Below are 15,225 nucleotides of genomic sequence, written 5' to 3' on the forward strand. Positions count from 1 at the left end.
CCCGGGCCTCCCCCAGCCCGGCTCCCTGCTCCTGAGCACCAGCCTCACCTTCTCTCCCCCACCCCCTCTGCCCGGGTGCGCACAGGGTCCCATCTCTGCCCGGGGGGGGGGGGGGGGCCTGCATGTTTGAAGTCTAGACTTCTGCTGAGTCTGTCGGGGTTTCCAGGACGCCCCCGGCAAAGTCTCCAAAGCGGTGACAAGAGTGTCTGGCCTGAGGTGTCCGGCGAAGGGTGAGCAGTGGGGCCAGGGAGTGGGTGGGAGGCCAGGATGTGACCCCCGTCCCCAGCAGGCCGCACGGGAGGTTCCAGCCACTGAAGCAGGACCTTCAGGGACAATGGGACCGGGCAGGGAATGAGGCGGCCACGGTGGGGCTTCAGGCAGGGCTGAGGGCGGGGAGGGCCTCGGGGCAGAGACGCCCTCCCGGTGGCCACGCGCCTGTGCCCGCAGGCAGCTCAGGGAGGGGGCCTCCCTGGAAAAGGCAGCCCTGCCTGGGGCGGGAGGGAGGCCGGGTCTACTGTCCTCTGTCCCCGCAGAGCCGTCCCCATGCAGGCTGCGGAGGGCGCCGGAGGCAGGCGTGGGCCGGGCCTGTGCCGAGGCGAGATCGAGTTCAGAGGGTCTAGGAACAAGCGAGGCCGGGTGAGCCCACCCCGCCCGGGGACCGGCACCGCGGTCGCGGGACCCCAGGCCCCCGATTCCTCCCCTGAACACTGGGCATCCGGCACCTACGCAGCTCCCAAGGCGGCTGTCTCGGGCCCTGCCCCAAGCTCCCGTGTGGGCGGAACTTCAGGGCTGGCAGTGCCCTCCCCCTGCACTCATCCCCCCTCAGGCCCAGCACCCCTCCTGTGCCCAGCGCCCCCCCACTTGCCCGGCACCCCCGCCCTGCACCCTGAGGCTACCGTCACCATGCCCTGCAGTTCGTGAAGGTGCCAAGTGGGGTGGCCCCCTCCGTGCTCTTCGACCTCCTGATAGCCGAGTGGCACCTGCCGGCCCCCAACCTTGTGGTGTCGCTGGTGGGCATGGAGCGGCCTTTCACCATGAAGTCCTGGCTGCGGGACGTGCTGCGCAAGGGGCTGGTGAAGGCGGCTCAGAGCACAGGTGAGGCCCCCCAGGTCCAGGGCCCCGGGACCCCCAGAGCCCCGGGGCGTGGAGCACCCACCCCACTGACTCTGGTACCCAGCCCACGACCACCCTCCCTCCCCACAGCCTGCACTCGGAACAGCTCCTGGGGATATGGCAGAGGGACCAAGGGCCCCCCAGGTCCAGAGCCTCCCGGGGAGGGTCCCGGCCACCCTGTGGGAGAGGCCTGTCCCTCCACTCGCAGGGCCCATAGGCCTCCGCAAGATGCCCCGGGGGGGGGGGCAGTGACTGTTTCTACCCCTGCCCGTGGTGCACCCATCGCCCCCTCTGCCTCCGTCGAGGGAGCACCCCAGCCGGCAGCCGTTGGGTCAGAATCAAATCACCAGGTTTTATCTTAGGCCCCCGGGTCTGCAGAAAACCCAGCCCGGGATGTGGGGTTTCTGAGGCCATCAGCTCAGAAGTGATTGTAGCAAAGAAAAAGGTCCTGTGAGCCAGGCGGGGCTGGGACTTCAAAATTTGGGGAAACCTCCCAAGTTCTGGCCCCACACAGGAGCTGGACGGGGCCGGGCCCGCTCTCCTGTGCCGTCCTGGACCCACGGGTGGGGCGGCCCCAGCAGAGGCCCTGCGGGTGGGAGGGGCACCAGGGGAGGATCCGGGGGCTGCCGGACACAGGGGGCCCCCCGTATCCGCAGGTGCCTGGATCCTGACCAGTGCGCTCCAAGTGGGCCTCGCCCGGTACGTCGGGCAGTCGGTGCGTGACCACTCGCTGGCCAGCACGTCCACCAAGGCCCGCGTGGTGGCCGTCGGCATCGCCTCGCTGGGCCGCGTGCTGCACCGCCGACTCCTGGACGACGCCCAGGTGAGTGTCCCACTTGGAGCCCCACAGCTGCGGAGCAGGGTGAGCCCGGGGGCCGGGGAAGTGTCACAACCCCAAGTGTCTGTCGCCCACGCTGGGGAGAAGGGAGGCCCACGGCAGAGGCCCCCGGAGAGGTCTCGCAGGCTGACCCCCCCGCCACATGCTGGCTGTTCATTACGGAGCGAACGGTTCCCGAGCCCCTCCAGGAGCCAGGCCCTGGCGGTCGGACCAGACCCTGCCCTCGGGGCTCGGGTGGGAGAGCCAGGCAGGCCCCTGAGCGATTGACTGAGAGGAGGGAGCGGGAGGAGCCTGGGGGGCTGTGTGCCTGGCACCTGGCCAGCAGGTGGCAGCATCGCCCAGGGAAAGGCGCGGGCAGGGGCACAGACCTGGGCACCCAGGCCAGGCCAGGGCCCAAATGCCAGCCTTGGCCACTGCACCCCAAGCCTGTGCGACCCTGGTCAAGGGGCTGCAGCTCCCACCTCAGGGCCAGAGGATGCCCTTCAGCGCCTGGGGAGGGAGCCTCCTGCAGCCCTGGGTTCTTTCTGGGGGACCCCTGGCCGGCAGCCCACCCTCCGGGGGTGGGAACGGGCCTGGGTGGGAGCCTCGCCCCAGCCTCACAGTGTGCACGGGGCCCAGGAGCACAGCCCTGTCCACTACCCCACGGACGAGAGCGGCAGCCAGGGCCCCCTCTTCTCCCTGGACAACAACCACTCCCACTTCATTCTGGTGGAGCCCGGTGCCCCCGGGAAGGGCGACGGGCCGACGGAGCTGTGGCTGAGGCTGGAGAAGCACATCTCGGAGCAGAGGACCGGCTACGGGGGTGAGACCGCCAGGGAGGCCGCGGGGGACGCGGGATGGGGGACGCGGCCGTGGGCAGGGAAGGGACTTCCAGGCAGCGGCCGGCCCGGTGGGGGTGCAGCGGGCGGAGCAGCGGCAGCTCCGTGACCACTGGGCCCCTGCCCCGAGGCTCTGGCTGGGGGCACCGGGCTTTGGGAAGAGATGGGATTCGCACGTTTCCGAGGCCGATCTCCCGCCACTGGCCGTGAGGGGCTCTGCCACCGGGGGGCAGCGCTGCCCCGGGAACGGGCTCTGCGGGGGTTTGTGAGCTGGTTACAAAGAAACACAGCTGCGCAACTAATGTTTATAAACAAGATACAGAGTTGCTTGTGGTGTTTACAAACAACATAAAATGTTTATCAACTGAGCGCTCTCCAAAGATGAAAACACAACCACGGCGCTGTTTAAACCGTGACCACGTCGGCGCGTTGCGGGCTCTGGGCCCCCAAGGCCGCCTGGGCCACCGCCCTGCTGCCTCCCCGCGGTCAGTCAGGAGGCGCCTCTGGGGTCAGAGGGGACCCTGCTCGGGAGCCGAAGCTCCTCCGGCCCAGCAGACCCGGCAGGTCCAGGTGTCCGTGGGGGACCGTTTTCCGTCAGGAGGTCTCATTTCTGGTCCGTATTTGGGGGAGATACGCCCCCAGGCCGCCCCGTTACCTCAGTCAGCGCGGGAACAGAGCTTCCCCGCAGGGGGAATGGCTCCTGCGCCCTGGGGACGTGGCCGGCGCCGGGACCGAACGTCTAACTGCGCTTAAGTTACTTTATGTTTAAGCAGCCGCAAAGCAGGCGCGCTGGACGCCGGGGTGGGGGCATTGGTGTCCCTGTCCCTGTTCCCGGGGACAGGACCTCTGACAGTGTCGGCCTGGAGCCCACGCTTCGCTAGAAAGAGCCGCTTGCCCCGAGTTGGCTCAGAAAACGTGGAGGCTGACGGTCCGAGGCCCAGGTGCTCAGCCCACAGGAGGTCCCGGCTGCCTGCTGCCCGGCCCCTGGGGGACCTCACCGGGGCTCCGTCCACAGGCACTGGCAGCATCGAGATCCCTGTCCTCTGTCTGCTGGTCAACGGCGGCCCCAGCACCTTGGAGGTAGGGGGCGGGGGCCTGGCGGCTGAGGCCTCCTGCCCGGCCCTCTCCGCGGGCACAGGGAGGGCACAGGGAGGGCACAGGGAGGGCAGGGCCCAGGGCGGCCCAGGGCGCTGACGCGGGGCTTTGTCCCTCCCGCCACCTCAGAGGATTTCTCGGGCTATGAAGCAGGCCACCCCGTGGCTGATCCTGGCAGGCTCGGGGGGCATCGCCGACGTGCTGGCGGCCCTGGTGACCCAGCCGCACCTCCTGGTGCCCCAGGTGGCGGAGAAGCAGCTTAGAGAGAAGTTCCCCAGTGAGCACTTCTCCTGGGAGGACATTCTGCACTGGACAGAGCTGGTAGGAGCCCCCGAGGCCAGCCCGGAAGGCGACCTCCGCTCCCCCTTCATACCCCACTCGGGGGGGGCCAGCCCTGGGGGAGCTCTGCGCCCCTTCCCACCCCGACGGCCCCAGCCCCTGCTCACGCAAAGCCCCCACTCGCAGAGCGGGCCCGGGGGCAAGCCCCCAGTTAGCAGTGGTGCTGCGCCCGGAGAGCGGGTGTCAGGCACACGGCGGCCTGCCCAGGCCTCCACCCACACCGGGCCTGGGCCTGCCCACCGCCCTGCCCCTGCCCACGGCGCCTCTGTCCTGCTGTCGCAGCTGCGGAACGTGGCGTCCCACCCACACCTGCTCACCGTGCACGACTTCGAGCAGGAAGGCTCCGAGGAGCTGGACACGGCCATCCTCAAGGCGCTGGTGAAAGGTGAGCGCCTGTCGGGGGCCCCAGGTGGGCACCGGCACAGCTGGGTGGTGTCGATGGACACTGGTGGGCTTTTTAAAAAGTATGTTTTTATTGATTTCAGGGAGAGGAAGGGAGGGAGAGGCAGAGACAGAAACGTCAATGACGAGAGAGAGTCGTGGACCGGCTGCCTCCTGCACGCCCCCTACTGGGGATCGAGCCCGCACCCGGGCATGTGCCCTGACCTGGCACAGAGCTGTGACCTCCTGGTTCACGGGTGGACGCTCCACCGCTGAGCCATGCCGGCCGGGGGGCTTGGTGAGCTTTTTATTGAAGACAAGCACGTGCCTCGGGGCTGACGCTGGCAGCCAGGTGCAGGCCCAGGCCGGAGGGCCGTGCCTCTCGCCCCACCCATCCGGGTCCTGGGCACCCAGGGCTGGCAGTTCTGCGGGGGCTCCCAGCATTGGCTTCCGGGGGATACCGTGCTCCTCTGGTGGTATTCAGAGGGCACGGAGCAGGGCAGAGGACCAGTGGCTGTGCTCCTGGCCGAGCCCCCAGAGGGACCGGGGTCTGCCCTCACCCTGCCCACCAGGCCCACTCTGCCCACAGCCTGCAAGAGCCACAGCCAGGAGGCCCAGGACTACCTGGACGAGCTCAAGCTGGCAGTGGCCTGGGACCGCGTGGACATCGCCAAGAGCGAGATCTTCAACGGGGACGTGGAGTGGAAGGTGCCCCACCTGCCCCGGGGATCGCTTCTGGCAGGCGGAGGAATTGGAGGCAGGCGGTGTCCCCAGGGCCACAGTCCATTCTCTCCCCGGGGTCACCAAGGGGGGCCAGGGCGCATCCCGGTCACCGGGTCACTCTCCAGCACCCCGGCAGCTCCTCCCCGTGGGGCGGGCGGAAAGCCCTGGGCTGCGCCTGGGCCTCGCCCCCGGACGGCGCCGCCCTCCACAGCCTGTAGCCCGAGCTCGGGGCCTGTGCGGGCCCTGCGCCACCAGGCCCCCTCGCTCTCCCGTGGCCCCCAGCCTTGCTTGTCCCCACTGCCCCCAGTCCTGCGACCTGGAGGAGGTGATGATGGACGCGCTGGTGAGCAATAAGCCGGAGTTCGTGCGCCTCTTCGTGGACCACGGCTTGGACGTGGCCGACTTCCTGACCTACGGGCGGCTGCAGCAGCTGTACCGGGCCGTGGCGCCCAAGAGCCTGCTCTTCTCCCTGCTGCAGCGCAAGCTGGAGGAGGGCCGGCCGCCCGCCCGGGGCCCGCCCGCGGGGCCGCCCGCCTTCTCCCTGCTCGAGGTGTCCCGCGTGCTCAAGGACTTCCTGCACGACGCCTGCCGCGGCCTCTACCAGGTGAGGCGGCACCGGGGGCGGGGGGGGGGGGCGCGCGCCCGGGGACTGACGCCCCGCCCTCTGCCCTCCAGGAGAGGGGCCCGGCCAGGCGGCCTGCCGGCCAGAAGTGGCTGCTGGACCTGAGCCAGAAGAGCGAGAACCCGTGGAGGGACCTGTTCCTGTGGGCCGTGCTGCAGAGCCGCCACGAGATGGCCACCTACTTCTGGGCCATGGTGAGCAGCGGCCGCCGGCCCGGGTGCCCCGGGACCCCCAGGGCCCTGGCGGGCGGCAGGCCAGCCTCCTCAGACGGTCTCCTAGGGCCAGGAGGGCGTGGCCACCGCCCTGGCTGCCTGCAAGATCCTCAGGGAGATGTCGCACCTGGAGGCCGAGGCCGAGGCCGATCGCCGCACGCGAGGCGCTGCCTACGAGCAGCTGGCCCTGGGTGAGCCTCTGCCTGGCCCCAGCCCAGGTCGGCCTCGTGACCCCAGGGTGACCTCAGCGACCCCCTGGCCCTATGGGCTCCCTTGACAGCCCCACAGAGGGACAAACGGGCACGCAGCAATGACGACAGGCCCATACCTGGCACGTGCTGGCCCTTAGTGGGGATGGGGCCCCTCAGAGTGACTGAGGCTCCCGCAGTCCCGCCAGGAGACAGAGGGCCCCGGCAGGCCAGGTGGGGGTGGTCAGCATCCGCGTGGCACACAGGCCTGGTGGGGTCTGCCCGGGCGGTGGGCACCGGGCAGAGACCCATCCTTCAGGCGTGGCGGGGGGAGGGACCTGGGCGTCTGGTGCCAGCGCCGTCCCCCCCAGGCCTCTTCTCCGAGTGCTATGGTAACAACGAGGACCGAGCTTTCGCGCTGCTGGTTCGCCGCAGCCGGTCCTGGAGCCGGACCACCTGCCTGCACCTGGCCACCGAGGCCGACACCAAGGCCTTCTTTGCCCACGAAGGGGTGCAGGTGAGCAACTGGCTTCCGGGGTGAGGCGGGCGGGCGGGCGGGCAGAGGGTGTCCTGCTGACCGCTCCGCCTGCCCTGGTCAGCAGCCGCTCCCCTTCCCTCTCCGTGCCCCAGCTGTGGGGGTTGGGGGCACAGCAGATGCCGCCTGGCTTCCTCCACTGGCCACTCTTCCCAGTGCCCCGCGGCCAGCCCCGCGGCCCCTCGGGTCTCAGCGGAGGCACCATTTCCTCAGCTCAGCCCTCACGGGCCCCAGGCCTGGCCCCCCACATTGAAGGTCCTCGCCCACCAGGACGGAGGCCCCGGGCGGTGGGCCTGGGAGGCCTGAGGCTTCGGCTGAGCCCGAAGGGGGTGCCTAGCACAGGGCACAGCTCGGGCGGAGGTGTGGAAGGGAAGCCAGTAGCGGCGCCTCCTTCCAGGCCTTCCTGACCAAGATCTGGTGGGGGGACATGGCCTCGGGCACGCCTGTCCTGCGGCTGCTGGGCGCCTTCCTGTGCCCCGCCCTCCTGTACACCAGCCTCATCGCCTTCAGGTCTGTCGGGATTGAGGGGCGGCCGCTGCCTGCAGAGGCGCTGGGGCTGGGGCTCGGGTCCAGCATCCACGTGGGTCCCACAGTGCCCACCCCACCTGCATGCCTTCTCCATGCACCCCACGTCCTTGCTGGCTGGGCGCCTCTAGGTGCCCCTCCCATGGGCCCTGAGTGTGCCCTGTGCCTGCAGCGAGGAGTCCCCACTGAAGACGGGTCAGGAGGACCTGCAGGAGCTGGACAGCCTGGACACTGAGAAGAGCCTGCTCTGCAGCCCGGGTGGCCAGTAAGGCCTTGGGGCGGGTGAGGTGGGCGGAGGGGTCCGGAGGGCAGCATCCTGGGCAGAGTGGGCACCGGCACTGCCTCATGCTGTGGCCTCCTTTGTGGCGCAGGGCGGAGGAGCTGGCGGAGGCGCGGAGGACTCGGGGTGCCCGGGGCCCCCGGGCGGCCTTCCTGCTCGCGCGCTGGCGGCAGTTCTGGGGCGCCCCCGTGACCGTGTTCCTGGGCAACGTGGTCATGTACTTCGCCTTCCTCTTCCTGTTCGCCTACGTGCTGCTGGTGGACTTCAGGCCCCCTCCCCAGGGGCCGTCAGGGCCTGAGGTCACCCTTTACTTCTGGGTCTTTACCCTGGTGCTGGAGGAGATCCGGCAGGTCAGTGGCGAGCCCTGATCCCGGCCCGCTGAACCCCGACCCCACTCCAGGCTGACCCCAAGCCCTGGTGCGGGGGCGTCTGCAGGGGGTGTGGGCCCAGGCAGCTGTGGGACCCTCTGCCCTCTGCCAGGGCTTCTTCACCGACGAGGACACCCGCCTGATGAGCAAGTTCACGCTGTACGTGGAGGACAACTGGAACAAGTGTGACATGGTGGCCATCTTCCTGTTCCTCGTCGGCGTCACCTGCAGGTCTGCGGGGCCCAGGGGGGCGGCCACGTCAGGTGGAGCCCTCGGGCTCGGGAGCCCTGCTTGTCCCGGCACTGCCGTGTCCCGGGAGCCCCCGGCCCCCTCTGGCCAGCAGCCCTCACAGCCGCCGTCCCCAGGATGCTGCCCTCGGTGTTCGAGGCGGGGCGCACGGTCCTCGCCATAGACTTCATGGTGTTCACGCTTCGCCTCATCCACATCTTTGCCATCCACAAGCAGCTGGGCCCCAAGATCATCATTGTGGAGCGAATGGTGAGCCCCCTGGCCGGGCCCGACCCCGAGGATGGCGACCCCCTGACCTGGGCCCCGACCCCGAGGGTGGCGACCCCTGACCGCTGTTCATGCCCCTCCCCACCCCAGATGAAGGACGTCTTCTTCTTCCTCTTCTTCCTGAGCGTGTGGCTCGTGGCCTACGGTGTGGCCTCCCAGGCGCTGCTGCACCCACACGACAGCCGCCTGGAGTGGCTGTTCCGCCGCGTGCTCTACCGGCCCTACCTGCAGATCTTCGGGCAGATCCCCCTGGACGAGATCGATGGTCAGCACCAGGGGGTGGGTCGGGGGGGCTCCGTGAGGCTTCAATGGGACCCGGGGGGCGCGTTACCAGGTTCCTCCTGAGGCCCTGGACAGGTGGCCCTTGAGACGCCTGCCTGGAGCTGGCCAAGAGCGGGAGTCCCCGAGCCAGCCCCCAGACCCCACACACTGCACAGGCCGCAGAGCCCCGACCCGACCTCGGGCCTGGGGCTGGAGACTGGGGCGCGAGGAAGCCTCGAGGTGGCCGGGGCTGGTCTGACGGGGGCTGCCCTGCTCTGGGGTGGTCCGTGCCAGGTGCAGGGAGGGGCAGGTGTTGTGCACGCAGGGGGGTCACCCCAGTTGTCCCTGACCACTGCCTGGAGTCTGGGCCCCCTGGACGGCCCCACCCCCCTGGGCCTCCACGCTCCTGCACGACCCTGCTGGGCAGTGGGTCTCCTGTCACCTCCTTGCCCGGCCCGGGGCTGCCTTCTTCAAAGGCCTCTGCTGCCAGGTCACCCCTGAGGCACCCTCACTGCTCCCAGGGCACTCAGTGTGCACCTTCCCTACTTCAGCTGTGTGGCCGGAGGGCACCATGTCCCCAAGCTGGCCCCTGTACCTAGCATAGGGCTGGTGGAGGCTCCAAGAATTTCCCACGATAGGTACCGCGTGGGGGGCAGGGTCAGTGAGGAGGAGGAGGGGAAGGGGGCTGGCCCCTGGACGAAGGTGGGCCAGCAGCCGGGTGCCAGCGCAGGGCCCAGGGCAGCAGCCCCTCGGGACACTCCTGGGCACAGAGCAGGGCGGGGCCACATGCAATCGTGGGCACACTGGGTCACCGAGGCCTGACCCTGACCTTCGCAGCTAATGAGGCGAAACCTGGGGTAAATATTTGCCAAGGGGATGACGTGTGATTGAGGCAAACGGGCTGGCGGGGGCTGTGCCGCATGGAAATCCCTCCCACAGGGGCGTCTGGAGAGGCCCATCTCCGGAGGCTGTTTTCTTAGTCCCCCCCACACACTGTACCGTCTCCGTGTTTGCTCACCCGGGACCTAGTTTTCCAGGCCATTAGTTAACCAGACCCCGCTGCCCCCACCAAATGGCCCCGCTGGGGACGGCGCCACAACCCTCAGGCAGGGGGAAATAAAGGGGCTCCTCCAGCGCGGGTGGGAAACTTCAGCCCCCATGCCCACATCCCTACCCAGCCAGCCCCAGCCCCAGCTGGTATATGGGGAACAGTGGTGTGGGGTAGGGTCCTCCGGGGAGGGCAGAGAGCGTGCAGACTCCCCAAGGGTCTGCACCCTCAGTAAGGCCTGAACTGCCACCCTAGCTGGAAGGGCAACGTCCTGCAGCAGAGGGCCTGGGACCAGGGCTGGGCCAGGGTCAGCACCCCCAGACCGGCCTCGGGCTTAAACCCTGGCCACTCCCCGTGAGCCTATCAGGCTGTGGGGTGGAGTGATTCACTAACATGCAGCCGAGAGGGAAACTGAGGCTCGGGAGGCCCCAGCCTTTGTGTCCTGGGCCAGGCAGGTGGGAGCCTGGGGCTGAGCTGTGACAGCAAAGCTCCTTCTCCGGGCTCCAGGCCCTGGGGACAATTTAATTTGCAGCCCAGCCTGGTGGCGCCTCAGAGAGGCAGTCAGGGGGGCTCCGGGGTCTCATTACCGCAGAGCCGCTTTCATCAGACAGATTTACAGCTTCCCAAAAGCGCCATCGGGGCTGCCAGGCCCCCTCTCGGAACCGGGGCAGGGGGGAGGGGGTCAAGAGTCAGCCTGGAAAGAGAGGAAGGGGGGCAGGAGGGGAGGTCGCCACAGGCCCACCCCTAGGTAACTCAGGAGAAAGGAGAGGGACGCCTGTAAGGAAGGTGTGGACACAGAAATAGGCCTGCCACCCACGTGTGTACGGAGCTGGGAACACGGCACACACGGGTCCACATGCGTGACCTGGGACGCAAAGGATGGAGCCGCCTGAGCCCCCTTCCCCTCCTCCTCCAGGCCTGTATCGCCTGGGCTCAGTCCCAGCATGAAAAGCAGTCATCAGGCAGGCTGTGCACACATCTGCACACACTCCCCGACGGAGAGCGGCCCGGCGCCCAGGACTACCACGGGCCTCCTGCTCCCCCTGTGCCAAGGGTTGGGCTGGGGTCCAGGGCTGACCCTGCAGGGGCAGAGACAGGTGTGGGGGAGCTAGCTGATGAGGGGCTGGAGTCCTGCTCCTCGGACACCCCTGCCCAGGGTGGGAGCTCAGCCTGCTCCCAGATGGCACCCGTGACAGGCGTAAAAGCCCTGAGAAATCCTGCACCAGTCGCTGTCTACCCCAGGCTAGGCCAGCTCTCTCCAGTCAGGCTTGAGCAGAGCCTGGGAGGCGGTTTGGGGAGGGGCAGCGTTAATCCACACAGCAACCAGCAGACACTGGGGCCTGTCCCCCAGCCCCACCGGCCTCAGCTTTGCCCCTGGGCGCGTGTCCCAGGTTGTGGCTAACCATCCATTGGTTGATGGGGACTTCCAGGAAATCCAGGGCAGTGGGTCACCCCACCAGTCCCCTGGGTCCTCCACCCCAGGAAGCAGCTGCCACCACACAAAAGTGTTGGCCTAGGGCTGCCCCGTGGGTGCCCTCCCAGCCCTAGTGCCCCTCCCTTTCAGGAGCCCGTGTGAACTGCTCAGTGCACCCGCTGCTGCTGGAGGGCTCGCCTGCCTGCCCCAACCTCTATGCCAACTGGCTGGTCATCCTGCTGCTGGTCACTTTCCTGCTGGTCACCAACGTGCTGCTCATGAACCTGCTCATTGCCATGTTCAGGTGCCCACCCATCCACTGTCCACTGCAGGGCCTCGTGACCCAGCTCCCGGCACCCTCCTCCAAGCCAGGCCTAACCACCCAGGCCTGGGGCCTGAGTGGGGAGAGGCCTGGAGGTGGGGGATCACCCCGAGCATTGGCTCCCCTTCCGGCGGGGCCTGGAGGGCAGGCAGGGAGGGGGTGCACCAACCAGGAGGGGGTGCGGATCTGGGGGTGGGGGCTTTCCCAAGCCCTTGCCCCATGGACCCCCTCACCCTGAGCAGGGCCTGGGCCTCGAAGACTCAGGGCTTGGTGGTGTGTACAGGACAGCAGCGGGGCAGCGGAGGCCCCTGGATGAGTGAACACCGCTCTAGACACCCCACAGGAACCAGTGATCTGGGATGGGGATGGGGGGCGGGCTCGGTCTCCGAGGGCTCCAGGGCTCAGGGGTGCGGTCCCACAGCTACACCTTCCAGATGGTGCAGGGCAACGCGGACACGTTCTGGAAGTTCCAGCGCTACCACCTCATCGTGGAGTACCAGGAGCGCCCTGCCCTGGCCCCGCCCTTCATCCTGCTCAGCCACCTCAGCCTGGTGCTCAAGAGGGTCTTCCAGAAGGAGGCCGGGCAGAAGCGGGCACGCCTGGGTGAGGCTGTGGGGCTGGGTGGGTGGAGCCTGGGCCCCCTCCTCAGCCCCCTGGGGCAGCTGCACCGGCTGAGCCTAGAGCTCCCTGCAGAGGCTGCACTGGGGGGGCTGCAGGTGGGCACCCTGGGAAAGGCCCCTGCTGAGCTCCCTGGGCTCCCTGCCCCATCGGAGGGAGGCCTAGGTTCTGCCCCGAGGCCCACCTGGCTGGTTAAGCCTGTGGCTGCCCGGCCTCCCCAGAGAGAGACCTGCCGGAGCCCCTGGACCAGAAGATGGTCACCTGGGAGGCGGTGCAGAAGGAGAGCTACCTGAGCAAGCTGGAGAAGAGGAAGCGGGACAGCGAGGAGGAGGTGCTACGGAGAACCGCCCACAGGTGTGCAGGCGCCCACCCGGCCCAAGGGGAGGGCAGGGCGCTGAGATCACCCCCAGGACCTGGTCCTGATCACCAGTGGCTCTCAGACTGTCTTCAAGCTGGGTGTGGCCTCTGCCACTCAAGACGAGCTGGGGAAACTGAGGCCGGTTGAGAGGGGCAAGGACGTGGCCGGATCTCAGGGGCCCAGCACCTGGCCTCCTGACCCTGAACAGGGCTCTCTGGGGCCTTACCTTCCCTACATTTGGGGAAAAGGGGCCAACATGTGTGGTATCCTCCCTGTTCGGGGTCTCTGAGTGGAACCCTGCCCTTCGTCTCCCCAGGTGCCCCAAGATGGTGCCTCCCCAGCCCTCCCTAGGCCCACGGCTCCTGCCTGCCTGCCTGCGGGTGGGACAGTCCTGGCCCCTCTCTGGAGGACGCCCAGCCCCCACCGTGCATGCAGGGAGGGCGCAGAGGTTCTGTGTCCCAGATCTGGGGCTAGGGGAAAGGACCAGAGCACCCCAGACTCGGGCACCCAGAGAGGCCTCAGTGACCCCAGCCCACTCAAAGGGCCTGGGCGACAGGATGAGGGAGGAGAGTCCCCAAGTTCAGAGCACTCTGTGGCCAATGGCGGACTGCTGCCCCTGCTCTGCCACAGGGTTGACATCATAGCCAAGCACGTTGCGGGGCTGAGAGAGCAGGAGAAACGCATCCGGGGCCTGGAGTCACAGGTGGGCTGCAAACAAGATCTAGGCCCTCCCACCTCCAAATTACGGCCTGCCCCAGGCTGGGCCAGCATGTGGGGGGGCTGGGGGTTCAGCACCTACCCCAGCCCCACCTGTCACCTGAGAGATGGGGTGCCCTCCCTGGAGGGGATCTTGGCACAAGCCCTTCACTGTCCATTGCACACACCCCTGGAACCTCACCCTCCTGCCCTCTTTCTTCGCATATAGCCAGAGGAAGGGTCCCAGGGCAGCAGGGGGCCTGCGGGAGAGGGGAGGTGGGGGGAGGGTGCCGAGCACCCTGCTGTTCCAAGAGCTCTGGGGTGTGGAATGGAGCTCCCTGGCCACCTCTCCCTCTGGCAGGTCAACTACTGCACGGTGCTCCTGTCCTCCGTGGCCGACAGGCTGGCCCTGGGCAGCGCCTACCACAGTAAGTGTGTGTCTGGGGAGGGCCCTGATGTCACCGCCCAGGGTGGGGACCTGCTCTGGCCTCCACTGGCCCTCAGCTGGCTACTGTCTTCAAGGAGGAGCAGATGCCCTCTGGCCCAGCCAGGCATGAGGGTGTGGTCCTAAGGACCCCCAGCAGGTCCCATGCTCACCCTTGGGCGGTTCTCTCTCCCTCCCCTTGGCCTGCCTCACTGGGCACCCAACAGCTGAGTGGCCTTCTTCCCCACCAGACTCTAGGAACTTTGGCATGGGGAACCAGCAGGCCCCTGCTGAGCACGGAGGGGGCCTGGGTAGCAGGGAGCACCCAGAGGCTGGCCCCCTGCCCTCTGAAACCTGAGCCACTTGGACTGTTGGCACACAGTGCCACCTCTTCTGGAGCTCTAGGCCTGGCCTCTGGACCAGATTAGGGCCAGTTACCCCAGGTCCCACCGACGCACTACTCCCCACCCCACCCCCATTGTCACCTTGTCAAAAGGAACCACTCCATGCCCTGCCTGGCACCTTCCGGAGCCTCCCTGGCCTGGGAGCTCAGCGGTGAGGTGCAGGCCCTCACCCATGTATGGAGCCTCAAAACCAGCCGCCTGCACCAAGACAGTGAGCCCTGAGCACCCGTCCACCTCCTGTCTGGGAACAGCAGTCCTGGGGCCACACCAACCCCCTACCCAACCTGTCACCTGTTAAGAAACTGTTTTTGGCATTCTAGTGTTTTTAAATTTCTGCCGTTTTTAAGATCTGGGTCTTCGTGTTTACTGTGTGGTTCCCACCCCTGCAGCCAGAGCAGCTCAGAATGCTGGACCGTGTCCAGCCTGGGGAGCAGCCCCAGGATATTGCCCCTGCCCCTGAAAGCTGCTCTGCCTTAGACAGAACCTGGGCACCATGCCTACACTTGAGCTGTAACCCCACAGATCAAAGTGGACCCCTGGGTGGCTGGGACGTATTCAGGTCCTGAGTGGTAGACCATGTGCAGTGGGAGAGGGTACACCTGCCCTGTGGGCTGGGGCCGAGGCTCCTCCACTCCCCATTTGAGGTCAGTCCCTCTGTCCCTTGAGGGCCTGGCACCTGAGGTGGGCAGTACTGCAGGCTGGCTGATTCCTCACCCCACCCTGCTGCCCATCAGTCACAAGAAAGCTGTGACCACCACTGCCTTCCCCAGCACCAAGGGGACCATCCATTGTCCCTTGCTGGACGGTCCCCTGCTATTGGGGCCACTGCACCCAACTAAGCAATCATGGTAATGAGGTCCCAGGATACTGCCATCTTTACACATGGCCCGGGCAGGACAGAGCTGAGGAGCAAGCTTACCCAGAGCCCCCCAAAACCTCCCCCTCCTCCGACCAAGTTCAGCACGCCCCTGCCCCTAGCCCTGAGATCTGCAGGCTTCTGGCGCGCAGGCTGGATGCCTGGGTCCTCGAGTCCAGCCTGGACCAAGGAGGTCCCCTCAGTTCCCTCGGAAGACCTGTTGCTGCTGAAAGCAGCCGGTGACTTAAACTCTCTAAGCCCCTGACACTAT

At 67.6% G+C, this 15,225-nt stretch overlaps 1 protein-coding gene across 1 annotated transcript; it reads left to right on the forward strand.

The window, feature by feature from the left end:
* The first annotated feature begins 543 nt into the window (after positions 1 to 543).
* On the forward strand, positions 544 to 14,436 carry TRPM5 (transient receptor potential cation channel subfamily M member 5). Its single transcript, XM_087822310.1, has 24 exons — positions 544 to 636; positions 915 to 1,095; positions 1,770 to 1,936; positions 2,570 to 2,753; positions 3,785 to 3,849; positions 3,994 to 4,185; positions 4,486 to 4,588; positions 5,174 to 5,292; positions 5,615 to 5,911; positions 5,983 to 6,123; positions 6,209 to 6,332; positions 6,701 to 6,846; positions 7,262 to 7,374; positions 7,562 to 7,654; positions 7,761 to 8,019; positions 8,150 to 8,268; positions 8,403 to 8,535; positions 8,644 to 8,818; positions 11,427 to 11,580; positions 12,020 to 12,201; positions 12,438 to 12,570; positions 13,205 to 13,277; positions 13,632 to 13,702; positions 13,927 to 14,436. The coding sequence occupies exons 1-24, from the start codon at positions 544 to 546 to the stop codon at positions 14,120 to 14,122; spliced, it is 3,513 nt and encodes a 1,170-aa protein (XP_087678436.1). The 3' UTR covers positions 14,123 to 14,436.
* The last annotated feature ends 789 nt before the right edge of the window (positions 14,437 to 15,225 follow it).

This window comes from Miniopterus natalensis, chromosome 11, assembly GCF_054644295.1.
Source record: "Miniopterus natalensis isolate mMinNat1 chromosome 11, mMinNat1.hap1, whole genome shotgun sequence".
In the NCBI taxonomy this organism is placed as follows: Eukaryota; Metazoa; Chordata; class Mammalia; order Chiroptera; family Miniopteridae; genus Miniopterus; species Miniopterus natalensis.

Coding starts and splice junctions, on each gene's coding strand:
- TRPM5 (XM_087822310.1), top strand. CDS start 544: ATGCAGGCTGCGGAGGGCGCCGGAGGCAGGCGTGGGCCGGGCCTGTGC. Junction 2,754..3,784: donor GCAGAGGACCGGCTACGGGG/GTGAGACCGCCA, acceptor CTCCGTCCACAG/GCACTGGCAGCATCGAGATC. Junction 8,269..8,402: donor CTCGTCGGCGTCACCTGCAG/GTCTGCGGGGCC, acceptor CGCCGTCCCCAG/GATGCTGCCCTCGGTGTTCG.